Source organism: Cervus canadensis, chromosome 27 (genome assembly GCF_019320065.1).
Source record: "Cervus canadensis isolate Bull #8, Minnesota chromosome 27, ASM1932006v1, whole genome shotgun sequence".
Taxonomy (NCBI): Eukaryota; Metazoa; Chordata; class Mammalia; order Artiodactyla; family Cervidae; genus Cervus; species Cervus canadensis.
The window spans coordinates 357,711-384,435 of NC_057412.1; the positions used below are offsets into that span (position 1 = coordinate 357,711).

Consider the following 26,725-nt stretch of genomic DNA (forward strand, 5'->3'; position numbering starts at 1 on the left):
TCTTTTCTAAACCCAGCTTGTACATCTGGAAGCTTTCAGTTCATGTACTGCTGAAGCCCAACTTGAAGGATTTTGAGCATAACCTTATAAACATGCAAAAATGAGTGCAACTGTATGGTAGTTTGTGCAATTAATCACTTGTTGGAGTTATTGATACTATTCCAATCCATATACATGAAGTCAATAGATTTGTAGTTTGACTTTAAATAATTGGTTGGACGTGAATGCACAGAGATGTCAGTGGATGGAGTGACTGGTGAAGCCCACACTCAGGACCCCTTCTGATTGCATCTATCCAGCCCCTCTCTGGACCATAATGGAGAATGAATCTATAAGAAGAACACCATTCCTGGGCAGTTGGAAGATGTTTCAAAGAGTGTGAACTGAAATCTGTGTCCCCCACACACAGGAGAGCCTTAGGATCTTGTGTAATCTTATTAGACGAGTTCCTAACACATTTGGGAGGAGGGATTGGGTTTCAAGCTTAGGTCGTACTAGAAGCAGAAATGAAGAAAGGCTGTTAGCAGCAGACATACCTCAGAGCAAGAGAGACAGCCTGTGAGCAGCAGGCCAGGTTTGGGACCTCGTCTGTATGATCACCGATCCCAAATCAGGAATACCACTTGTTTTTAACCTGCTCAGGATGAATCTAGTGGTTAAGAAAAGGTGAAAGTTTGCTTAACAAGGCAGAGACGTCCATAATGTATTTCAGCAGCTAAATATTTCAAACAAAAAGTCTGGAGTGCTTGTTAAAAGGTCACCTCTCGACAGTCTGTCTCCGAAATTCTCATCCCAAGAGAGCGCACCTGCTTGAGGATGTCTTCCCAACCACCTCAGGGGCCCGGGGTGCGCGGAGATCGTGTGGGTCTCCTCCGTCCCGGAGGGAAGTCAGGGGTGATGGGGCGTCTGCAGGGAAGAGAGGGTCGAGGTTCTCGCACACAAGAGGTGGTTTAAAATGCAGGTTCCTGGGTTGGGCTCCATATCCAATGCATCAGAACCCTTGCAGGGAGACTGGTAATCTGTGTACAAATTTGAAACGCCCCTCAGGGGATTCCGAGGAGATGGTCCTTGAACTTCCTTTGGGACTTTAAACATGGGCAGTGGGAGGTGAAGCGGAAGCCAGGCTGGGAAGGAGCATCCGGAGAGGTAGAATGAGGAGGGGGAGAGAGAAGGGAGCCGCGAATGCTCGTTCAGCCCTTCACTCGAACACCCGCTTGACATCGATGACCCCCAACAGTTGTCATCTTCCCCATGTCACAAGTAAGGAAGCAAAGGCCCAGAAAGGCTGCCCTCTCTGTCAAAGGCAGACAGGATGCAGACCTCTAGAGCAGCTCTGGGGCTGCACTTTATCACCCCCGAGCAAGGACCGGGCAGGCAGTTCTTGGTCTTCGAAGTCGTGGGTCGTCAAGTCTTCAAGAGGACACGCTGAGAACAGAGGCCAGGCTACGAAGAGTGGGGAGGGTGTGAGGAAATAGAAATCACCCATCTGGGGGACTTCCCTGGTGGTCCAGTAGTTAAGAACCCACTTTCCAAGGCAGGGGACGTGGGTCCCATCTCCAAGCAGGGAGCCTAGATCCCACATGTTGTGGGACAACTAAGCCCGGGGCAGAAGACAAGATCCTGACACAGACAAAAATAAAATGAACAATTAAAAAAAAAAGAAACAGTGCCATTTGCATTCTTATTTCAAGTGTGTGTGTGTGTGTATGTGAAGGGTGGTGTGTGTGTGTGGGTATGTGAAGGTGTGCGTGTGTGTATGTGAAGGTGTGTGTGAGTGTGAAGGTGTGTGTGTGTGAAGGTGTGTGTTTGTGAAGGTGTGTGTGAGTGTGAAGGTATGTGTGTGTGTGAAGGTGTCTGTGTGTGAAGGTGTGTGTGTGTGAAGGGGTGTGTGAGTGTGAAGGTGTGTGTGTGTGAAGGGGTGTGTGTGTGTGAAGGTGTGTGTATGTGAAGGTGTGTGTGTGTGTGAAGGGGTGTGTGTGTGTGAAGGTGTATGTGTATGTGAGGGTGTGTGTGAGTGTGAAGGGGTGTGTGTGTGAAGGGGTGTGTGTGTGAAAGTGTGTATGTGTATGTGAAGGTGTGTGTGAGTGTGAAGGTATGTGTGTGTGTGAAGGGGTGTGTGTGTGTGAAGGTGTGTGTGTCAGTGTGAAGGGGTGTGTGTGTGTGAAGGTGTGTGTGTGTGAAGGTGTGTGTGAGTGTGAAGGGGGTGTGTGTGTGTGTGAAGGTGTGTGTGAGTGTGAAGGGGTGTGTGTGTGTGGTCTGCAAAGTCAGGAAACCAATTATGCCTGAGCAATAGGTTCATTGTTGTTTAGTGGCTAAGTCGTGCCCAACTCTTTAGTGGCTCCATGGATTGTAGCCAGCCAGGCTCCTCTGTCCACTGAGCAATGTTAGTTACAAATAACTAGTTAGTTTTCAAATAATTGGCCCAATATTTTCCTTGGCCCTGCTAGCTCAGTTGGTTAAGAATCTGCCTGCAGTGCAGGAGACCTGGGTTCGATCCCTGGGTTAGGAAGATCCCCTGGAGAAAGGAAAGGCTACCCCACTCCAGTATTCTGGTCTGGAGAATTCCATGGACTGTACAGTCCATGGGGTCCCAAAGAGTTGGACACGACTGAGCTACTTTCACTAGTCACTTTCCTTGGCTCAATCCTTTTCAGATATGTTGAACACTAATATATTGATTTTTTTTTTGTACTGTACGTTTTTTTTCCAGATTCTCAGTTAGGCCCACTGAATTAAATTTGGAGGGACTTCACCTGAAAACACAGCAAGCTGGTTATTTGAAAATTGTAAAGAAGGTCTCCCAGCTTTGTCGCCTGCTGCAGACCTCGCGGGAGGGGACAGAGCCAATGGGAGCCGGAGGGGAAGGCAGGGGCAGGGGGAGGCTTCTCCAGAAGTAAGCTGGCGTTGGGTCACAGATGAGGGAGACGCAAAAGGAAGGGCGGCGGAGGGAAGCTGGCTGGGCGGGGGTGGGTGGCATCCAGGTGCCTGGGCACTACAGGCCTTGGTAACTGTGGGCCAAGGGGGTGTCCAGGGGAGCTATGCTGGCGGCCTCAGTTTCCCTTTTGGCTTGAGGCAACACCTTTGGCTCCAAGCACAGGTGGGGTGCCAGCCCCAGTGGGCAGAGGCTGGGGGCCTGAGGTCTGCAGTGCCCCCCCGCAGCCCAGGGGGGCCCTGAGTCCTCGAGGACTGTGCCCTGCAGAGACTGCAGGGCGCTGGCTGCCTCCCAGTCTGCTGGGGGAGGCAGCCTTTTTCCCCACGAGCCCTGCCGGGCGACACCGCTGTAGCTGGCGCCGTTGGGCCTGGAAAACCACACAAGGGTGTTTAACCAGGAGCTGGACTCCTCACTGGGAAAAGTTATGTGTCCCCACCCTAACCTGAAAACCGTAACCCACCGCCCTGCTCAGCACCCTCCCGCTGTCTTTGCTTTCCTTCCAGAATAGCCCAGGCTCCTTCTCACACAACGCGTGGCTTCCTTCTTCCACACTGTCCTTTCCATATTTACATTCCTTTCATTCCACTCACACTGCTCCCCACTTTCCATATGCCCCCTCACACACACACACACAGGTTCATGCTCACAGAACCCACGACTAAGGAAGCTGCTAGCCTGGGCACACTTGACTTTCTGCCTGGGCGGGCGGTCCCTCCCCTCTCCCTCTGTGATAAGCTGCACCTCTTCCTCTGGGCTCGGCTCCAGCTTCATTTCTTCCTGCCACTCTGCCCACAACTCCCCGCACCAGCCCTGGACTCTGACCCCTCACTTCCCTCACCTCCAGTGTCTCACTGACCGAGACGTGCTCCTTACCACCAGCCTGACTGCCTCCAGGGCCCGAGCTTGCTTTCTTTGGACCCCTGTCCAGGGCACAGACTATAGGCACATTGAGGGTGCTCGCATTTTTGCTGAGTGGACAAGTGGTCACACCCACAGGAAGGAAGGATGTTCAGCTGGCCGCCTCACCACCCAAAGTAAAGACTACCTTTCCCAGCTTCCCTTGAGCCTAAGTCTGGTCGGTGAGACTTCCTGGAAAGTCCCTTAAAAGAAAAGGGATGGGTCCTTCTTTCCACTTTTGCTCCTTCTCTTCTGCTGGGAATGCTAATGCAATGACTTGGTCAGCAGCCATTTTGGACTAGGAGTTCAAGGATGGAGCCAAGTCTAGGACAGTGGAAGAAAAAGATAAGACGCTGAGCTCTTTATGACGATGGATCCATCCTATTAACCATGAACTGTCACCTTAGCACCTTAGGACTTCTTGTGTTGGTTGCAGGGTTAGGGGGTTAACTCCTACTTTATTTAAACCTCTGTGGTTAGGGCTCCACCACTCATAGCCTGGCCTGATCCTGGCTGACCCATAGAGCCAGCTAGAGAGGGATGTGAACGCTTCCTAATAGGAAGACGTGGATTCTAGCTTTGACCCTCCTGTCCCTACAGGTGAGTGTGCATGCCCCTAGGTGAGTCAGTTACCGCCTGACCTCGTCTTCATTTGTAAAATGAGCTTCAAGATCACTGCCCTGCCTATATACAGGGTGGTTGTCTGAACTGAATGAGGTCAAGTATGTAAAAATGTTCTGTAAAACAGTCACAGATGGAAGGAGTTTATACTGCCTGGGGTGGGGGTGCCGCTTGGTCCCCTGATTGGCCAGGTGTGGGCTCCTTCAACCCAGCTGAGCCTGGACCTTCCTTGAGCGGTCAAGGGCAGTGCCAGGACGCATCTGGCTCCGTGTTCCTCTTTACTTCTGTGCTCATCCCAGGGCAGGGCCATTTTCCAACATCCCGCCTCCTAGAGTTGGAGGGCGTGTGGGCGGAAGCACTCTGGCCTGTGGAAAGGAAGTGGCGATGTGGTTGTTAGTGCTGGTGAGGACCAAAGAGGACAAGAGGGTCCATCAGCCAAGCTCTCGGAAGGAGTCAGTGCCACCGACATCAGAGAGTCTCCTCCAGGGGACGTGTCCACGCACCCAGGGCCGCTGTGTCTTGACACCCACTGTTTATTTCATGCAGGCGCTGTCCTCCCCAAAAGATTCCAGGCTATCCTCACCATCCCTTCTGGTCCACTCCACCAGAAGAAACTTTATTATCCTTATTTCCCTAACCTAACACAGATGGTCTGAAAAGAAATGCCAGTGAACATCATTTCCTTTGATCAAAGCATCTTAAGATGGCTGTGTCTGCCTTTATTACAACCGAATGATAAAGAGCAGCAAGAGCTTCCTAAAAGAGTGAAAAGGAGATGAGGTCAGCGACAGGAGGTCTCACTGTGGATGTGTTTCTGGAACCCCAGCCTGACTGTAATAACGGGAATTCTCGAGGTAGTGGCATGCCTTGTGCTAAGCATTTAAAGCCCTTAACTCTAGTTTACAAATGAGTTAGCTGAGCCTCAGGGAAGTAACTTGTCCAAAGTCTCCTAGTTAACAAGCTGGAAACTTAAGCTTCTCCCGAGGCCCATCTGATTCCTGAAACCCAGTGCACTTTCCATTCTCTTCTGCTGGAAGTCTCCACGCTTGGTATAAAGCAGCATTTCTTAATGACGAGCATGATGTTATAAACCCCAACAGCACATTGACAGTGGCCCTCTGATCTCTGGTTATACCAGCGTTCTCTTTCCCCTTCTTGTTTTCCTAATGATTGAACAAATCCTCAAAGGAATACAATCCTAATCTCACTTTATTTGATCACTTTGGCTTTCAAAGAAAAATAACTCCTGTTAGTCTATCTCGTTCATTTGATAACCTGAAAACCTCTTTTTTTTTTTTTTCTCCTCACTGAAAAATCATGTGTCTTGAAAAGGCATCTGCCTCTGGCTCGACTGCGTGCTGAAGTACATTTTACTGTGGTGTCCAGTTGGAGGCAGTTCTTTTGTTGGCTGATGCCTGTCTGATGTCAGAGATGAGCCTTACACCTTGTGAACTGTGCAGTTAGAAAGAAAAGGTGGGCTTCATTAACCAAGCCAAGCATGTAGCTGGACACGCGGGCTTTAGAATCTGACTGGTCCAAGTGTCTGCTCAAGGTCTCAGTTTCCCCATCTGTAAAATGGAGGGATTGTTATGAGAATGAATGAATGCTCATTGGTGGATGGGCTGTGTGAATAACAACTCTTAACCAGGAACTCTGGATTTGAAACTCAGCTCCTCCACTCTGGAGCGAGTTATATTTCTGTGCTTTGGTTTACCCTTCTGAGAAATGGAGACAATGGCAATTCCTACGTCACCCCCTGTTGTGAGGATGAAATGAGGCAAGTGTGTGAGCTCTTAGTGCTTGTCACTGCAGAACTCTGGACAGGTGTGAGAAATGCAATGTGGGGGCGTTCAACATCCCCACACTCAGGCCCCTGACGCTGAAGTCACCAAGCAGGTCTGAGTCCTATTACTTGTCCTCAAGAAAAAGGAAAAAAAAAGAGGGAAACAAAGGGAGACTTGACACAGAAGAGGAGAAATTCATGTGACCACCGAAGCTGAGTTTGGAGTGACGTGGCCACAAGCCAAGGAATGCTGGCAGCCATCAGCAGCTGAAAGAGGCCAGAAATGCATTCTGCCCTAGAGCTCAGGGAGGGATGGTGGCCTGGCTGGCAACGCGATGCTGACTCAGTGGAACTGATTTCAGACGTCAGGCCTCCAGAACGGGAGAGCATAAGCTTTTGTTTGTTTAATCTAACAAGTGTGTAGTCATTTGTTGCAGCTGCCATAAGAAACTCACACAGCACAGCAGGCTGTAAAGTTGGAGGCGCAGCTGAGACTGTCTGGTTCCAAGTGACTGGCAGTGTTGGGTGAAATTCATCCCCGGATAAAACGCATGAAAACAAAATGCTGTGGGGAGTCCACTCCTTAGTTGCTGAAAATCACTGAACATCTCTTTTCTGACAGAATGTTTCTGCATAATCCAAGGACTTTTAGGAAGTGAGTAGGGCAGGGCAACAAGCAAATATTCAAGTTTGGGGCTGCTGTTGATGGTAGTTGTAAGGATTAGTGGTGGCATTTTTCACTTTTATACTGGTTAGCAGAAACCTAGTCTCATCATCTGACGTATAGGCAAGTCTGTTGGGAATTGGGTAGCAATTTTCAGATGTTGTTTTCAACACATCCCAGCATAATTGCCTCAACTGTAAAATTAATGCTTGAGCATACATAAACAAGAGTGAGTTTTGTGATATGTTTAATAAGAGGCAGGTGTTTTTCTATAAAAGTGAAAAATGCCACCACTAATCCTTACAACTACCATCAACAGCGGCTCCAAACTAGAATAGGATGCTATTGTATCAACCACAGGTGGCTCAGCAACCAGGGTCCCAAGATGCAAATGCACGATGTTCTAATGACCTCCTGTTGGGCTTCTGCAGATGGTGAGTGCAGCCATGAAATTAAAAGATGCTTACTCCTTGGAAGGAAAGTTATGACCAGCCTAGACAGCATATTAAAAAGCAGAGAAATTACTTTGCCAACAAAGGTCCGTCTTGTCAAAGCTATGGTTTTTCCAGTGGTCATGTATGGATGTGAGAGTTGGACTATAAAGAAAGCTGAGCACCAAACAATTGATGCTTTTGAACTGTGGTGTTGGAGAAGACTCTTGAGAGACCCTTGGACAGCAAGGAGATCCAACCAGTCCATCCTAGAGGAAATCAGTGCTGAATATTCATTGGAAGGACTGATGCAAAAGCTGAAACTCCAACACTTTGGCCACCTGATGCAAAGAACTGACTCATTGGAAAAGACCCTGATGCAGGGAAAGAATGAAGACAGGAGGAGAAGGGGAGGACAGAGGATGAAATGGTTGGATGGCATCACTGACTCAATGGACATGAGTTTGAGTAAATTCATGCAGTCCATGGGGTGGCAAAGAGTTGGACATGACTGAGCAACTGAAATGAACTGAACTGAACTGTTGGGATTCTTGGAGTTGGAATGGGAGATGAATTGGGTAAGTAGATGCTTTAGACATCTTGTTTACGTCACCTGGTCGCCCACCAAATCCTACTTGAACCAACTACTGTCACAGCTTCCCAGATTCCTTATGGGGACCACCAACTTGCCTTTGCCCACCAAGTCCTACTTAAACCAACTAGTGTCACAGCTTCCCAGGTTCCTTATGGGGACCACCAACCTGCCTTTGCCCACCAAGTCCTACTTGAACCAACTAGTGTCACAGCTTCCCAGGTTCCTTATGGGGACCACCGAGTTGCCTTGGAGGATCTGCATGGGATTTCACTTCCTTGGATGTCTCTTGCTGATCCCTCTGCCTCCTTGCTTTCAAGCAATGGAAGGAAAGAGCCAGTTCAGCCACCACCCAGACCACATCTGCCTCCCCGTGGGTTACTCCGGTGGACCGAAACCGGTAGGAACACTAGTCAATTTCAACTTTTTGTGACCACACACTTGGTTCTCTTTTTATCCCAGACCTAAATTTTGACCATACAACCTTTAGCTCTCTTCACCTCTGCTCACCGCCAGGCTCCTTTGGACTGGGTTAACCTGAATCCTCCCATGGACATAATAGCCCTCAAAGTGGCCTTGATGAGAATGAGAGTCAAGATTACTAATTTACCAACAAGATTTAATGAAACCCCTCAGCAAACCATAAGCACTTTACCAAAGCCCTTAGGAACCTCAGTTCTCACAGGATCCCTGCGAGGTCATTATTAGAGTGTCTTTGGCCACAGTGGTCCAGAATCAAGGTCAACAGAATCAGTAAAGATCATGCCCACAGCACCGTCCTACCACTGGTTGGAGGGATCACCACCCTTAAGAAAATTTACCGAGATAGTAGTTTTCCCATCTTCGTACTTTGTTAGTTATTGTCCTCCATTTGCTGAGGTTTATTCTTTCAATTCCTTTGCTGATTAAATTACTGAAGAGTATATACTGGTAAGAATAGACACCATCCACGGACTGCAGACAAAACTCCTTCCTGTTATTGATGATGAACCATTTCAGAGAAGACCAGGCTGAGTCTAAAGGGTTCAGGTAATTGTAAGGAGAAGGCAGAGTGAGTAATTTATGGCCGTAGGACTTGGCTACCTCAGGACAACACGTGACGCTTGTTAAGTTAACCACTGAGGGGACATGGACCTGGGCCTCAGTCTCTTTGCCTTCCTTCGGCCTCATCTCATCCTGCCGCCTTCTCTCTTTGACCACGACGGCGCACTTGCCATAGGTCTTCTTCACCACATCACAGAACTCAAAGAAGAGGTTGTCTTCCTGTTTGACGCATAACTCATCCCTTAGAAACATTCGATATTTCCACGGCACCCATCCTTGACTACCACCAGCGTGCACAACACACCAGGTTGGAGTTGGCATGTAATAACCATCACTAAAATCTTCCCCGGTTACAAGACTCTCAGGGATGTCGGTTTCCCCAAAATATACTGTTGTAAACCCATCGTATTGCAGTGTTCTCAGTGTTTGCAAATACTGGAGACATTGCTTCCTCTTGATGCTATCGAATAGATTTCTGGTAATGATGTTGCTCAAAAGAGGTTTTGCAAAGTGAGGCATGGTTAGGTCTTCAAGTATTTTTCAAAACTTGCCTGTCTCCCTCTGGCCAGAGTAGGATGATGACCTCACAAAGGACTTTCTTACAGCTGAGCTGGTCCCATGGATACACTTTGGATTTCAAACCATCATGGAACACACTGATCACAGTTCCTGTCTGGCTTCTGTGATAAGGAAACAGGAATTGCTAGCTATCCACGATGGTACATCACATCTGCAGTAGGTCTGGAAAGAGACTGACAGTTGTGTTAGTTTGCTAAGGTTGTATAACAAAATAGCTGAAATAAATTTTTTTGCAGTTCTGAAGGCTGGAAGTTCAAGATCAAGGTATCAGCAGGCCTGGTTTCATCTGAGTCCTTTCTAGTTGGCTTCACACGGTCACCTTCTTGCTGTGTTCTTATGTGGACTTTCCCCCTGTCTCTGTCCTAATCTCCTCTCCTTATAAAGTCACCAGTTCTTTGGGATTAGGGTCCATCCTTTGAACCTCATTTTGCCTTGAAGTGAAGTGAAGTCGCTCAGTCGTGTCCAACTCTTCATGACCCCATGGACTGTAGCCTACCAGGCTCCTCTGTCCGTGGAATTTTCCAGGCAAGAGTACTGGAGTGGGTTGCCATTTCCTTCTCCAGGGGATCTTCCCAACCCAGGGATTGAACCCGGGTCTACCGCATTGCAGGCAGACGCTTTACCATCTGAGCCACCAGGTTCACCCCTTTAAAGACCTTATCTCCAAATATAGTCACATTCTGAGGTGCTGGGAGTCAAGGCTTCAACATGAGATTTGGGGGAGACACAGTTCAGTCCCTGACAGCAACCTGTTAACAGTGATGAGCCAAGTTCCTGACTCATTTCCACATGGGTCACGAGGGTCATATTTATATTTATCCGTTCATCCATTCTGAGAACCTACTATGTACCAGGCATTGTGCCAGCTCCCAGTGGTACAGTCATGACACATCTAGAGAGGCCTGAACACGTACATGGTTTATGTCCATGTAAGCAGCAGAGACATTACTTTGCCCACAAAGGTCCCTATAGTCAAAGCTATTGTTTTTCCAGTGGTCATGTATGGATGTGAGAGTTGAACCAAAAAGAAAGCTGAGCGCCGAAGCATTGATGCTTTTGAACTGTGGCATTGGAGAAGACTCTTGAGAGTCCCTTGGATTGCAAGGAGATCAAACCAGTCAATCCTAAAGGAAATCAACCGTGAATATTCATTGGAAGGACGGATGCTGAGGCTGAAACTCAAATACTCTGGCCCCCTGATGCAAAGAGCCAACTCACTGGAAAATACTTTGATGCTGTGAAATATTGAGGGCAGCAGGAGGAGATGACAGAGGATGAGATGGTTAGATGGCATCACCGACTCAATGGACATGAATCTGAGCAATCTCCAGGAAATAGTGAAGGACAGGGAGGCTTGGAGGGCTGCAATTCATGGGGTTGCAGTGTCAGACACGACTTAGTGACAGAACAGTGATTAATTATCTCCCCCTAGTGGTATAAGAGAGTATCAGACAGATGATGTTAAACCCCCAACAGTTTACAGAAAATCCATGGGAATGGTCAGTGGTTTATTCCCATGCTTAGGTCATCTGCTACCCAATTTTTCAAGATGGCAAGATGTTCCACAATTTCCAAAACTGAGGTTTAAACCCCAAAGTCTAGGCAATCACCTATGTTTAAAATAAACCTGAACTAGGTAGCATAGATTCTCCATGAAATGTCAGGGGAAAATCCCCCTCTGATTATTTTGGGATTTATAGCTTATAGAGTCAAAATCTCCCGTATTTAAAACTTCGTGTGTGTGTGGTGTGTTCAGTCGCTCAGTCGTGTCTGACTCTTTGTGACCCCACGGACTGTTGCCCACCGGGCTCCTCTGTCCATTGCAAGAATACTGGAGTGGGTTGCCATTTCCTTCTCCTGACCAGGGATCGAACTAGTGTCTCCTGCATAGGTAGGTGGATTCTTTACCACTGAGCCACCTGGGAGGTCACTGAAAACTTTGATTCTCTATAAATTCTGTTTTCTAAGTTGTGATAAGGAGCATCTAGCAATCATAGCAAAATGTAAGAAAACTGTAATTCCTTTTATCCCTCATGCTTAAAAATCCAAGTTCCACCAATCTGGGCCAGCGTGGCATGGGGGTCAGCGTGGGTATCTACTAATAGGCACTCTTGCAAATTGTCCATGTGGCTGCCAGCAATGAGACCAAATATGCCACCGTATTTGTGGCTTTGGTTACTGTTTCCTCATTCCCCATCCTCTCCGGCATCTTGAGAGAAGTGAAGAAACAGGAACTTTTTAATAGAGACCTCAATCTGTTAGAAGCAGAGAAAAATACTTATGGACCCTTGTTCTCTCAATCTGAAAGTCTTCATGGTAGCCTGTCCTTCATCTCTTATCAGCAAATCCCAACAAGCAAACTGGTGGGAAGAGGACGAAGCACACCTGGGCCCCTCAGCCTGACTTCTTCCTAGACTTGGTACCCACCCTGGTCTCACCCTGGCTCCTCCCTGCAAGGACCTCACAGGTTCAGCAGAGGCGCCAATGCTGCTGGAGGGGTGAACAGCCTCCTTCCACCCCAAGGATGCAAACACGAGAAAGGGCCAGTGTTTGCAGGGGGAGCCAAAGAGGTGATGAGGAGTGGATGCGCCAGGGAGCAGATAAGAAGGACGGAGGGCTGGGTGATGGGGACTGTCTATGGCCCAGTCCTCTTCAGAGGGGCACCTCTGATCTGGCGCCCACGGCGAGAAAATGCTGTAAATGCAAAACTCCCTCCTCCTCTGACTACTCAGAGGAGAGCGAGGGGGAGGGAGAGAGACATGCACACACGTACTCTGGATTATTCTACAAAGGTTATTTTATTTTAGCAAACAAAATACTGGTTCTTCTAAAAGCATATAAAAATTCACATCATTTTCAGTTAGGTTAGAGGCTGCGAGTTTGTCTTCTGACATATTGTTCAATAATTAAGACTTTCTTCTCAGCTGGAGTTCACTCGAGCTGACATTTACACCACGAAATCTAGAAAGGAAGACCAAAGGGATGAGGATGAACTGTCTGGCAGAATAACTGTGAATGTTTTACTTGCTCAGCATCTACCTTTATGCTCAGCCATTTAAACTGAAACAGAAACCGTGGAAGCTTGTCTATTGATGAATGTATTTTTAGAATCACAATTTCCTTTCATCTAAAAATCTCTTCGGTTTAAAATAAGGCTCCAGGCTAAGCATCGATAAGCCCCCAGCCTGGGGGGGAACCGGAGCCCCCTGGTCAGTTCTGGGCTCAGGTGGGCAAGCCAGGCACCTCTCCGTCACACTGGGCTGCCATGGACGTTTGGGGAAGGGAAGAACTATCTGTGATCTCACACCTAATCTCTGCTTCCTCTCCACAATTAACACACAAAATGATGACTCTGTCTGGATTAGAAATGTAGGCAATATTTCAATGGAAACTGCCTTCCATCACCTGTTTTAATTTCCAAGAACTCCCAATTTCCCTGCTCTAGTGTGTGCTAAACTGCTTCAGTGCTGTCCGACTCTTTGCGACCCCATGGACTGTAGCCCGCCAGGCTCCTCTGTCCATGGGGATTCTCCAAGCAAGAGCACTGGAGTGGGTTGCCATGCCCTCCTCCAGGCGATATTCCTGACCCAGGGATGGAACCCACGATGATGTCTCCTGCATTGGCAGGTGGATTCTTTAGCACCTGCACCACCTGGGAAGCATCCTGCCCCCGCTCCCCCCACCAGCTCTAGTGCCTGCTCCTAAATTTCAGTCAAGATGCCCATCAGCAGATGAATGGATAAGGAAGCTGTGGTACATATACACCATGGAATTTTACTCAGCCGTCAAAAGGAATTCATTTGAACCAGTCCTAATGAGATGGATGAAACTGGAGCCCCTTATACAGAGTGAAGTAAGCCAGAAAGATAAAGAACATTACAGCATACTAACACATATATATGGAATTTAGAAAGATGGTAACGATAACCCTATATGCAAAACAGAAAAAGAGACACAGAAATATAGAACAGACTTTTGAACTCTGTGGGAGAAGGTGAGGGTGGGATGTTTCAAAAGAACAGCATGTATACTATCTATGGTGAAACAGATCACCAGCCCAGATGGGATGCATGAGACAAGTGCTCCGGCCTGGTGCACTGGGAAGACCCAGAGGAATCGGGGGGAGAGGGAGGTGGGAGGGGGGGATCGGGATGGGGAATAAGTGTAAATCTATGGCTGATTCATATCAATGTATGACAAAACCCACTGAAATGTTGTGAAGTAATTAGCCTCCAACTAATAAAAAAATTAAAAAAAAAAAAAAAAAAAATTTTTTTTTTTCAGAAGGCAAGGTTTAATAACAATAACTTCTTTGCCTGCGACGTGTACAGCTTGCCAAGGCCCAGGGAACAGAGGGCGATGAGGGAACCGTCCCCTATCCTGGGGGAAGGACCAGGAGCCCAATGTTTCCAGCAGCTCCATCCTGAGCTTAGGACACAGTGAGGGGTGAGGCCCTGCGGTTGGATGTCTGACCTGGGTTCAATTCTGCTTCTGTCCTTGACCGTGTACAGGGTGGGCCATGTTCTCAGTCTGAATGGACAACACAGGGCTGTCAGGAGTGGTCAGTAACGTGGCCGTCTGTGAAACGCTTAGGAAAATGCTAGCACAGAACAATCATTCAAGACAAATTGCAATTATTATTAATGAAACATCTATGAGTCCTGTAAAGGACATCATCTCTACAGAAGCCTATCTTAGGGTTAACAGGGCTTTTGGAGGTCACCAAACCCAGCTGCTGAGAAGACAGTGGAAGAATCACCTGAGAGGTTTCTGAAAGAACAGGTGCCCAGACCCAGCCACAGACCTAACAGGGCTGCTGAGGCTGGGCCCCGGGAATCTGCACTGTAACAACGGCCCCAGCAAGTCCTGATCGTTGGCCGACTGTGGAGGCCACTGAGCTAGGACTCCCCGCTAACAGGTGTTAGTCCTCTCACGTTTTAGAGAAAAGCACAGAACTCAGCCCGGGCAGTGATGAACTGGGGGAGCCCTGGAGAATGAAGGGACCTGTTGACCGTCATTAGTCCAACCTGTGAGCTGAGGGGGGAGTCACCTCCTGGTGCCTTAAAAACAAACACGTTCTGGGCAGCCCCGTGCTATGGGACAGCTCCCAGACGGCTCAGTGGTAAAGAATCCGCCTGCCAGTGCAGGAGACCTGGGTTTCATCCTTGGGTCGGGAAGATTCCCTGGAGCAGGAAATAGCAACCCCTACAGGATTCTTGCCTAGACAATCCCAGAGACAGAGGAGCCTGGCAGGGGTTGCAAAGAGTTGGACATGACTGAATGCATGCGCGCACACACACACACATACACACACCAGCTCTGAGACAGGCACCAGACTGTAGCAATGAGGAAGATTTTTTGCTGAGGGAGTGGTCATAAGGAAGGCTTTCTGGGCCAGGGGACTAACAAGCAAAGGCCAAGAGAATCTACCGTGGTCAAGGTGGTCTGCAGGAGTGTGGGGAGCGGCAGCAGAGGGGGACACGTGACCTGGGTGAGGACGAATGAGAAGGACGTACATGCCGAATCTAGGAGTCGGACTTCATTTTGAGGTCAGCAGTGTTTCTTAATCTTAGGTACAGGTAGGGGTTTTAAGTGACCTGCGATCCCACGTCCTCCCCATCCCTGTCTGCAATGCTAGGTCTAATTTAGGTGTTTCTAGTACGTAAGCTTCTCCAGGGAGAAGGTCCACAACTTCCTGAAAGGCTCAAGAGTCCTGTGACTCAAATCCTGTCAAACACCCCTGCTCCTGTGACGGGAGAACCGTTGCAGGCTCGGAGCAGAGACGAGGACTTGTCCACCCGCCGTGGCCCCCAAGCAGACGGGGCTCAAAGGTCAGGACGTGCACTTGGACCTGACACCGAGCTGCTCGACCTCCCGGGGAAGGCGGGGCCCTGCGCCCTCCGTAGCCTCAGGCCCGAGGCGGGCAGAGTTCTCATCACCTCCAGGGGCAGGCCTGCCCTGACCCATGTGTAGTTCATGTGGGCAAGGCCCATACCTTTCACTCCCCTTTAGCTCTCCTTCTTCTCCGCCTGCTTCCTCTTCTCAGCTTCCAGCTTTTGCTGCTTTGCTTCCAATCGTTTCCTCTGGTAGACTTTGACTCCAGCAAACGCCAGGCAGAGGATTAGTGTTTTCGCCGCCAAGATATACAGCAGCAGGGGGAAGTGTTCAAGCACCTTAAAGAAGAAAGAAAACTCCTGGAGACGTTCGATCATGGGAAGGAATTTCCTTCGAGTCCCTTCACTCAGCACACATTTCCTGGGCACTGGCTGGGTGGGGGCCTCCCGGGCGCAGGAGAGATGAGGGCCTGGTTCCAGGTTGCAGGCAGCCTGGTTTCAGGTGCCCTTCACCACCCGCTGGCTGCTGGCTTCACAGACGCCATGGCTGTGCTCTCTCACAATCTGACCGTGCACCTTGCCCCTCACCCCCTGAGCTTGGGGCAGCGGCACGGTCTGCAGTGAGCAGCGGGAGCCGGGGACTGGGCGCAGCCCCGCTCGGGCCACTCGCTGACCCACGCACAGCACGTGCGACCCGCATCGGTCACTTGACTTTCCCCAGCTTCCTCCTCTTCACCTGCAAAGGGAGGCTGGACCAATCTTCCTTCTGAATCTCCACCCTTATGGGACGCTATGATTGGCTCCAGCTACGCATTAGCACTGGTATTTGAAGGCAAAATAAACATACAAGTAAACTGCAGCAAAACTTAAAATGTTAAAGCTTAGCTACTTAATACACTGTTTCTGTAATTCTTTTGTTGGAGCGAAGTTTTAACCCATTGGCTAATATGAGATCTGGGGAATAACTAGGGATTGGAATTACTTACCTTTTGCATGAGCAGTCTTTATTATGAAATTCTATACATCACAAGTATCTCGAGGCAAATAGTATACTAGTTTGGGAAACACGATTAGTAGGACCTGAATAATAATTATGAGCTTTTGTGTGTGATTAAAAATTCCTTCCCAGATAAAGTGAAAAGGTACGCTTTCGTTGAGAGAGATCATTATTCCGGAGGACCAAGCAGGATTAGTCCAGTAAACTCCTCAGGTGAAATGCCAACCATCACTTAATTACACAGAGCACTGGGACAAGGAGATTCTTCCATGGAGACTACACGCGTCCCTCCCTCTGGGTTTAACTGAAGCTGATCTGAAACGGGTTAATGAAAACTTCAGCTGCAAAAGGATCTGAACGAAGACTCGGTCTTTACCTCGTTCTACAAAGGAGGAGAGTAAAAAGCTCAGGGCAGTGGTGAGCCCACCACGTCACACGGCTCATTCAGGAGAAGCGAGAGTTGGAACCAAACACTGACTCCTACATCAGCTGTCTTTCCACTGACTCTTGATTTCAATAAAGTGGAATTAACTGAAATCAACAAATTATGTTCCAAGAACACTCTGAATAACTAGATAACAGTTTTCAACCACAGAATCAGGTTAAACAGTAAAGAATAAGCACAATCTATACACTTCAGAAAGCTCACTCTGGCAAACAGTATAAAAGACTAAAAAGGTTACAAAAGCAAAAACCTTTTACCCTGACAAATACAAGCTGCTTAGAACATTGACTTGGTGTCCAGGTCCTTCCTGCCTCACACCTATGGCTAATCTCCCCGACTTCCACCCAACAACCCTTTAACTCATCTAATTCATCTACTTTCTTGAAGGGTCACATCTTAGAGGTGAGGCTTGGCTCTACATTCATAAGCCAGATAAGAAAGAAAAGATGCTAACGTTTACCTCCTTGGAGACAAAAATCACCAGTTTGGAGATATAAACTTCATTTTGTGTTCACTGGGCCTTTTCCAGGTTGAGCCCTAGTTAGCCCTAGACGCTGGCAAGTCTCTCCCTCCCAATTCTCTCCGTCCCTATGGATGAGCCCCTGGAGTCCTGTCATAATCAAACCCCTATCACAGCCCACAGTTCATGCATGAGTGCCAAGTTGCTTCAGTAGTGTCCAACTCTTTGAGACCCCATGGACTGTAGCCCACCAGGCTTCTCTGGTCATGGGATTCTCCAGGCAAGAACACTGGAGTGGGTTGCCATACCCTCCTTCAGGGGAATCTTCCAGACCCAGGGATCAAACCTGCATCTTTGTGTCTCCTGCCCTGGCAGGCAGGTTCTTGACCACTAGTGCCACCTGGGGAAGCCCAGCCCACTATTTTCCAAGATCTACACCCAAAACGAAGCTCTAGCAGTGACAGGATGTACATGGAAACCAGAAGCTAGAAACCCAGGAATGGAAGCACGTCAACAAACCAACCCAGGGAAGTGGTTTCGGTATTCACTTTCCTTTTAAAGGCTGTGGGGAGGAGGCAGCAAGAGGCGGACGTTCCGGGACTGAGAGTGGGCAGCGCAGGGGGAGTCAAGGACGCTACTCGGGCTACAGCGGAAACTTTCAGGGCCGCCGTTCCCACAGCTTTCTCAGGCCGGCGTGCTAGATCTTTCAGGTCAGTTCAGCTCAGTTGCTCAGTCATGTCTGACTCTGCAACCCCATGAACTGCAGCACTCCAGGCCTCCCTGTCCATCACCAACTCACGGAGTCCACCCAAACTCATGTCCATTGAGTCGGTGATGCCATCCAACCATCTCATCCTCTGTCGTCCCCTTCTCCTCCCACCTTCAATCTTTCCCAGCATCAGGGTCTTTTCCAATGAGTCAACTCTTCACATCAGGTGGCCAAAGTACTGGAGTGTCAGCTTCTGCATCAGTCCTTCCAATGAATATTCAGGACTGATTTCCTTTAGGAAGGACTCATTGGATCTCCTTGAAGTCCAAGGGACTCTCAAGAGTCTTCTCCAGCACCACAGTTCAAAAGCATCAATTCTTCAGTGCTCAGCTTTCTTTATAGTCCAACTCTCACATCCATACATGACCACTGGAAAAACCATAGCCTTGTCTAGATGGACCTTTGTTTACAAAGTAATGTCTCTGCTTTTTAATATGCTGTCTAGGTTGGTCATAACTTTCCCTCCAAGGAGTAAGCATCTTTTAATTTCATGGCTGCAATCACCATCTGCAGTGATTTTGGAGCCCAGAAAAATAAAATCAGCCACTGTTTCCCCATCCGTTGCTGCCACGAAGTGATGGGACCAGATGCCACGATCTTAGTTTTTAGTCATATGAAATCTCTTCCTTTGATTTCCCTTCTAACAAAACCCTCAGATTAACTCCCAAACCTTCAGGGAAGTAAATCAAGAAAACATAATTGGGTGGTCTAGCTCTATATCAGTTTTTTAAACAAATGCCGATACTCGTGTAATGAGAATGACTGACTTTTAAAATTTATTGTTGGCCACACCCTGCAGCATATGGGATCTTAGTTCCCTGACCAGCGATCAAACCCCTGCCCCCTGTTAAGCTCGGAGTCTTAACCACTGGACCACCAGGGAAGTCCCGCGAATGACTGACGTTTTCAATGCCCCCAGTTGCTGAGGTACTAAGGTACCAGGTGCTTGCTGTCGCTGACTGCTGCTCATGGCCACAGGCTGACGGAGGCAGACAGGGAAGCACAGGATGTCTTGGGGGTCCCACGGTCCTTTAACCTCCTGTGGGGGGCAGGGGGGGTCACTGCAGTTTGGGCAGAAGGCCATTCCTTTCAGACACTACCTGGAAGGGCTCCCTGGTAGCCCTGGAGCTGTGTGTCTGCCCGAAGGTCGCGAAGGTACAGGTGGCTTCTGTACAGTTTTCTGTACAAAACTGTTCCTGACACAGGAGAGGACTCCTGCGACAAGTCGAGCGGGCTGGGCAGTCAAGCGGGTTGCTGTCACTCCACAACTAAAAAGCAAGCTTTCTCTGTGCAGTGGCTCACTGGGATATATCAGCACCGCCTGGGAGCTCTCTCACCCCCAGGCCAACGCGATCAAACTCCAGTGGGTGCGGCCACAGTTCACATTTAACTCCTCACGGAAGCTGTGAGGCTCGCTCTGGCCTCGGAGCACCCAGCACACACGCTGGCCCTGCGGCCGTGGCCTCTGGTACCAGCCACCGCCCCGCCACCAACTGCTCACTCCAGGCTCTGCCGATGCTGGGCCTCTGGTACCAGCCACCGCCCCGCCGTCAGCCACTCACTCTAGGCTCTGCCAATGCTGGGCCTCTGGTACCAGCCACCGCCCCGCCGTCAGCTGCTCACTCCAGGCTCTGCCGATGTTGGGCCTCTGGTACCAGCCACCGCCCCGCCGTCAGCTGCTCACTCCAGGCTCTGCCGATGCTGGGCCTCTGGTACCAGCCACCGCCCTGCCATCAGCCACTCACTCTAGGCTCTGCCGATGCTGGGCCTCTGGTACCAGCCACCGCCCCGCCACCAACTGCTCACTCCAGGCTCTGCCAATGTTGGGCCTCTGGTACCAACCACTGCCCCGCCGTCAGCCACTCACTCCAGGCTCTGCCGATGCTGGGCCTCTGGTACCAGCCACCGCCCCGCCGTCAGCCGCTCACTCCAGGCTCTGCCGATGCTGGGCCTCTGGTACCAGCCACCGCCCCGCCACCAACTGCTCACTCCAGGCTCTGCCAATGTTGGGCCTCTGGTACCAACCACCGCCCCGCCGTCAGCCACTCACTCCAGCCTCTGCCGATGCTGGGCCTCTGGTACCAGCCACCGCCCCGCCACCAACTGCTCGCTCCAGGCTCTGCCGAAGCTGGGCCTCTGGTACCAGCCACCACCCCGCCGTCAGCCGCTCACTCTAGGCTCTGCCGATGCTGCAAACCCTTCACCACGTCTCAGGGCATGCTGTGCCCAGCCCCCATCCCCACGACCTCTCATCCCCCCATCTTTCCTTCCTGGCCTTTCTACAGGCAGCTTTGGAAAGCCCCACACGTGTGACACGCACGTTCCTACATCTCTAAGCCCTCAGAGAGTCTTCACTCCACCTCCTGACCCTTGGCCAGGCTCCTCCTGGAGAAGAGTCCCCAGAGCCCCCCTGGGCGGCCCCCAGGCCCCACAGGGCTAGGGAAGGAGGGGGTCCGAAGCTAAGCACTGAAGAATCGATGCTTTTGAACTATGGTGTTGGAGAAGACTCTTGAGAGTCCCTTGGACTGCAAAGAGATCCAACCAGTCCATCCTAAAGGAGATCAGTCCTGGGTGTTCATTGGAAGGACTGATGCTGAAGCTGAAACTCCAATACTTTGGCTACCTGATGCGAAGAACTGACTCATTTGAAAAGACCCTGATGCTGGAAAGATTGAAGGTGGGAGGAGAAGGGGATAATAGAAGATGAGACGGTTGGATGGCCTCATGGACTCAATGGACATGAGTTTGAGTAAGCTCCAGGAGCTGGTGATGGACAGGGAGGCCTGGTGTGCTGTGGTCCATGGGGTCACAAAGAGTCGGACACGACTGAGCGACTGAACTTAACTGTACTCTCCCGGCTCCCTGATCCTGCTTCCAGATCTTTCCACTTCCTGTGAGGAAAGCCAGTGGCTGTTTCAAACCAGAAAATTCTTATAACTGAAAAAAATACATATAATGAGATCCTAAGCTTGGCGATATACACATTACAAACATATATAGAAAAAACATGGGAATAAAATACACCAAATTGTTAATATTAATAGCAGCCATCTCTGGATAGTGAAAAGATATATGATTTTGACTTGATTCGATCCTTTTCAAAGCATCTATTTTCATGACCGCCCTAGTAGCCACCCTGCACCTACCCCACTCCACTTTCTTAAAGGGGGTAACATGACACTCCCCTGCCCCCGTGAGGTCCGCTGACGGTAGCCCACAGCCTTCTGCAGGCTTGCAGCTCACAGGACACTCTTTGGTTGCCCTTGAACTTCTGCTTCCACTAGCTGTATCAAAGGTTTTACAGGAGTCAGCTGTGTTTATTCCACAGTCAGTATATTTAAGTAGCACTTGATGTCATAATGGATAATCTACTTAAACATGGCACTCGTGAAATATGACCACAGAAAGGAAAGGCTGTTTGCATGAAAACTAAGCTGTCTGTTTTGAAAGACTCAATTTGAATTAGAAAACAAAATACTGTTGGCAACACAAATGGGAAAGATTAAGGAAGAAGAGCATAAAAATCAGGAAGGATTTTGTATGTCGATTGCCTCTTAAGATCTTTTTCATCCACTTTGAAGAAACCAAAATGTGAGACTATAGGTGAAGCTTCAAAGGGGTGGTTTTTGCGAGCAAAGTGAGGCACGTCTGAGGGCAGTCGATGTCCTCCCAAAGAAAAAGCCTTCCTCCGAAAGTCTGGTTAAAAAATGTACATTTATGTGTTCCCTTAAAGTATTATAGATCATGATTCCTACGTTAATCTACTTTTTTTATTCTTAGTCCACCTATCTCTACAGAACTATTATTCTGAAGTTTTACAATCAGGAGAAAGAAAACCCGCAAGCCATAAATGTCTGATGATATTCTTACCTTCCAGTTCATGCTGGACCAACTGGGAGTTCACTCCTGGTCGTGTGGGCCACGCAGACAAGGAGGAGAGGGAACCCCGTTGGGGCAGGTCCCACTGTTCTGATGGGGAAGAGAAGAAACAGGTCAATTTGAGTTTTCCAGATAGACCGCCTTAGGAAGATTTCTCTGTAATGGGGAGAAAGGGCCCACAAGCCAAGACAGCAAGCTCTGCAGAGATGAGGGTTAGGCCTCCCCAGCGAGCAAGACAGCCTCGGCTCTTGCTGAGCAGAACAATCTCCTTGGCTGCTCTTGACCGGGGAAGGAAGCACAGCCAAGCAGAGGTGTTGGCCCCACTCCTAAGGGAAAGCGTGCTCCCACTCCATTCATCTGTGGCCAAAGGTGCCCAGGCCCTAATCTGACCCTCTCCCCACCTCCTGCCCTGAACAAGAGTCTGTGGTGGGGGTATCATTTTATGTCTCAGGTCCTGAGTATTAATCAAAGGAATACTGTCTTGCTTTAGTATTCATTTATTAATTTATTTATAAATTGGGCTGTGTTAGGTTTTAGATGCGGCATGTGGGATCTTCTATTGTGGCTCTCAGGCTCAGCAGCAGAGGTACATGGGCTTAGCTGCCACATAGCGCGTGCAATCTTAGTTCCCTGACAGGGACTGAACCTGTGTCCCCTGTGTTGGAAGATGGATTCTTAACCGCCGGAACACCAGTGAAGCCTCAAGGTAATATTGGTTTTCAAAAGTATCTGGTGGGAAGGGAATCAAGGATAGGGGGTAAATGGTATTAAGAAAGTCATTCCAATCTTAGAATTCCCTCTAAAACGTCAGGGGGATGGAGGGGAAGGTGAAGCGGAAGAGACAAGGCAGGGACCCAGCCGGGGCACAGGATTTGCTCTGAGGCCTCCCATGTCACTATCTTTAGACCAGGACACATACCCCACGAGTCAGAAGACTTGAGCTCTGGATGAAGGGCCTACTCGCTCTGGTAAGTGACTCCCCTCTGGGGACCTCCGTCCCATCTGTAAATGAAGACAGGGAGTGTCAACTACGTGGGCTCCGGGGGCCTCTACTTCTGCAATTCGGAGACTTTCAGTGTTAAGAATCACAGCTTCACTTTACTGTGCCCAGCCATTCTGAAGTGCACTGCATGCCAATAGCTCAGCTAGTCTTTACACCTGTCCCAAGAGGTGTAGTTTATCGTCTATACTTTGGAACGTGTGTGTGCGCGCGTGTGCACTCAGTCGTGTCCAACTCTTTTTGCAGCCCCATGGACTCCTCTGTCCACGGGCTTCTCCAGGCAAGAATACTGGAGTGGGTTGCCATGTACTCCTCCAGGGGACCTTCCCGACACAGGGACTGAACGGGCATCTCTTAGGTCTCCTGCACTGGCAGGCGGGTTCTTCACCACTAGTGCCAGTTTACGTGACAGTGACACGCCCACAGTCACAGTATGGACTGGGATTGTAACTCATCCAGTCTGGCCCCAGGGTCTCATCCTGATGCAGAGAGCTCTGCATTAAAAAAAATCATGGGGATGCCTTTCTTTAAATGGACTTACAATTAGGATTAAGAAAAACTCACAGGCCTTTAGAATGGGGAAAATGAGATAAACTTCAGACATGTTTTTCTGAAAACTTTCACTTAACAAAGCATCTAAACATAAAGAGTTCAGACCTCCTTCACATCCAAGGTCATAGTATCTTGAACACAAGCCGGCAGTTGGCACAAGATAGCCAAGCTTTCCCCATGACTTTTTCAAAGTCAGATAAGCTCATGACAGGAATTTACACCATAAGTCTGTTTAAACGAGATGACCATGATTAAAGGCACTCATTGTGCTAAGTTGCTCAGTCGTGTCCGACTCTTTTCGACCCCATGGACTGTAGCCCACCAGTCTCCTCTGTCCATGGGATTCTCCAGGCAAGAACACTAGAGTGGGTTGTCATGCGCTCCTCCAGGAGATTTTCCCAATCCAAGGTTCAAACCCAGGTCTGCCACATTGCAGGTGGATTCTTTACCTTCTAAGCCACCAGGGAAGCCCGAAGGTGCTCATTACCTTCGTGTATAAAAGATTTCTTTGTCTATAAGGAGCAGTAGATTCTGACCTGCCCAGGAGAAATATGTTCCTAACAGATTACAACCTGTTGCTGGAATTTTCACTTTGAATAATCTCTGATAATCTCAGGAATGAGCCATGTTGTAAATTAAAATGTCTATGCTGGGAAAGACTGAAGGTGGGAGGAGGGGATGACAGAGGATGAGATGGTTGAACGGCATCACCGACTCAATGGACATGAGTTTGAGTAAACTCAGGGAGCTGGTGAAGGACAGGGAAGCCTGGCGTGCTGTGGTCCGTGGAATCTGAAAGAGTCGGACACGACTGAGCAACTGAACTGAAACGGTTCTATCAATTTTATTTTTCTCACCTCTATTTTTATTGAGTTGTCTACATATATAAGTAGACACGTCTGGCTGTTTCCCACACATTTTCTGAGACCAAATGACTCACAGTGAAGTCGGTTAGATATTAATTTCTAAGGTCAAGGACCACAAAAAGGTCCAAAAAAACTTATAGGAGGAAGTAAAAAGAACGCCTGGTGGTCTGGCCCTCTGGCAATCATGTGCTAAGTTTACCAGTGGTATGACCTTGGATGAGTCACTGGGCCTCTCTAAACCTCAGCTCCCTTCTCTGTAAATTTTCCTTCAAAGACTAGATTATAAAAACATTACGCACCAGGCTCAGCACATGAAAAGCACTACACAAATACCGACCATAATTGTTACGATAAATGTCTTTCCAGTAACAGACATGGTGAGCTGAAGAACATAAGCAAGTGGTGGCCAGGGCAAATGAGACAGCAGGGCATGGCATAAAGAACCAACCCCGGATGACCAGAACTGGAGATCTGGACTCTATGCTTGGGGGCGCCAATGACAAGGCATCTGACCCGGGGGCACTCCATTAGCCTCTCTCAGCCAAAGTGTTACCATTTTAAAAATCCAAAGAACAATGCTGCAACTCTGAAATTCCTAAGTCACATTCTCTCTGATATCACAGCATCTAACTGTAAAAACAATACTGGCAGCTGCCTTATCGTATCTAGAGTGACAAAATTCCATCTCTTCAGGAAAGAAACACATTTAAAAGTCCATCTGCAAAGGAGTGTGTTGAGGGTGGGAGAGAGGGCAAATTAATCAAACTCGTTTCCACCTACTGCCTCCAAATGATAACTCTTCCCCAATCGCCCTTAAATTACAGGCTGCAACTCAGCTATTTTTGCAGCTCCCTGCAGGACTTCAGCAAGTGAGAACAACTGAGACAGCTAAAAATATCACCAGGCTAGTTGCTCTGCTGCCATATGTACACCTGTTGCAGTCTTGGAACCAGGAGGCAGCTGGTGTCTGAGGGCTGAACTACAAAAGCCAACCAGATGGGGACAGTTTTGAGAGACATAAAATCTACAAAGTGCAGGAAGTTTTAAACTTCCTCTGGAACTATCCAGTCTTAGCTTTAAACTCAAAGATAACAATGGCTTAGAAAGAGATGGTTCTATTTCCTTTACTGCAAAAATATCCTGATTTTTCCTTTGCTACATTTCTCCTAAAGAAAATAGAAAAGCTACCGGCTTATCTTGATTAGGCTAATTACAGCAATATGGACAAGGTATAGTCCACAATTTTATTCTTGGTCCACCTAACAGACCCAAGGGTCGGTCCCTCTCTTGGTGTCTCACTCCAGCCATTCGCTAGGCTGTGTCCTTAATCTGAACTTCCCGAAATTGCTCTCATTCCCAGCCTCTTTCCACCCCAACCCTTCACCCCATCATTTGAAGTAGCGATGGGTGCGTGGAGGAAGTGGGGGGGGGGGTCCAGATGAAGTGGGGGTTATCAGTTGGGCTGACTTCTGAGCCCCCGCCGGGGTCGGCCAGGGTTCCCAGGGCGAGGGGCTGGGCCTCTGCCCCTCCGTGACTTGGAGGGCCAGGTAAAGGTCCTCTCCAGCCCCCACACTGGTGTGGGGGGGCAAAACCTGCCCCGCTCAGACCCGAAGATGACGGTCAAGGGCGACCACCGCTTACCCCACCTACACAACAGAGCGTCGGAGACATTCGCTGGCCCCCAAACCTCTCTCGCTTGGAACCACATCTGGGTACCCCCCTACGGCCTGCGTGCCAGCCTCCACACGCCGCGCCCCGCAACCCCCGCCACTGGATCCGTGCATTTTGGGATGCCTGGACAACCCAGCCAGGCCGGACGCTCCGCGGGGGTGGGCCGTGGTGGCTGTCACCCCCAAGGTCCCGCTGGAAAGCGTCATGAAGAGAAAGCGCGAACACGATGCCTGGGCGCCCCCCAAAGAGCAGCGGGGATTCGGGTCAGGATCCGGCGGACACCGACGCCGCCCACTTACAGCTCCAGGCCGCGGAGGATCCAGCTCCGGGGCCGTGCACAAACCACGACTCCCACAGTGCCGCGGGGAAACTATACGTCCCGAAATGCACCGCTCCGCGCGCCGGCGCAGGAAGCCTGCGCAGGGAGCCTGCACCGCCATAGTGGCTAGGCTGCTCCGCGCCTTGGTGGGTAGGCGGGGCCGCACACAAACCTCTACTCCCACAGTGCCGCGGGGAACCTAGCCGTCCCGAAATGCACCGCTCCGCGCGCCGGCGCAGGGAGCCTGCGCTGCTATGGCGGGTAGGCGGCTCCCCCGGCGCAGTGGGCCCGGGCCGTGGAGAAGATTTCCAGCTTCTGGAACCCGCGGTATTGGCCCGGGCGGCCTTCGTGCGGCCGCGACATGGGTCACCGGACAGACTTGGCTGGGCC

The 26,725-nt window shown here is 49.5% G+C and overlaps 2 protein-coding genes across 5 annotated transcripts; both read right to left on the reverse strand.

Annotated features, from left to right (window-relative positions):
- Positions 1–26,463, reverse strand: SMIM11 (small integral membrane protein 11). 4 transcript variants are annotated; one of them, XM_043448899.1, is made up of 5 exons: positions 26,316–26,463; positions 22,847–22,929; positions 21,919–22,017; positions 15,539–15,716; positions 1–1,620 (listed from the first exon to the last, which is right to left on the reverse strand). In XM_043448899.1, the coding sequence occupies exons 3-4, from the start codon at positions 21,928–21,930 to the stop codon at positions 15,552–15,554; spliced, it is 177 nt and encodes a 58-aa protein (XP_043304834.1). In that variant the 5' UTR covers positions 21,931–22,017; positions 22,847–22,929; positions 26,316–26,463; the 3' UTR covers positions 1–1,620; positions 15,539–15,551. The 4 variants fall into 4 exon arrangements, with proteins under 4 accessions (XP_043304834.1, XP_043304833.1, XP_043304832.1 ...); XM_043448898.1 differs by lacking the exon at positions 1–1,620 and adding an exon at positions 12,323–12,504 and having other exon boundaries at positions 26,316–26,460; XM_043448897.1 differs by lacking the exons at positions 1–1,620; positions 22,847–22,929 and adding an exon at positions 12,323–12,504 and having other exon boundaries at positions 26,316–26,459.
- On the reverse strand, positions 8,526–10,096 carry C27H21orf140 (chromosome 27 C21orf140 homolog). The gene has a single exon (XM_043448896.1). It carries the CDS (start codon positions 9,481–9,483, stop codon positions 8,728–8,730), a length of 756 nt encoding a protein of 251 aa, XP_043304831.1. The 5' UTR covers positions 9,484–10,096; the 3' UTR covers positions 8,526–8,727.
- Positions 26,464–26,725: the final 262 nt, after the last annotated feature.

Bases quoted from the DNA above. Each gene is read 5' to 3' on its own strand.
- C27H21orf140 (XM_043448896.1), bottom strand. From the start codon at position 9,483: ATGCCTCACTTTGCAAAACCTCTTTTGAGCAACATCATTACCAGAAAT.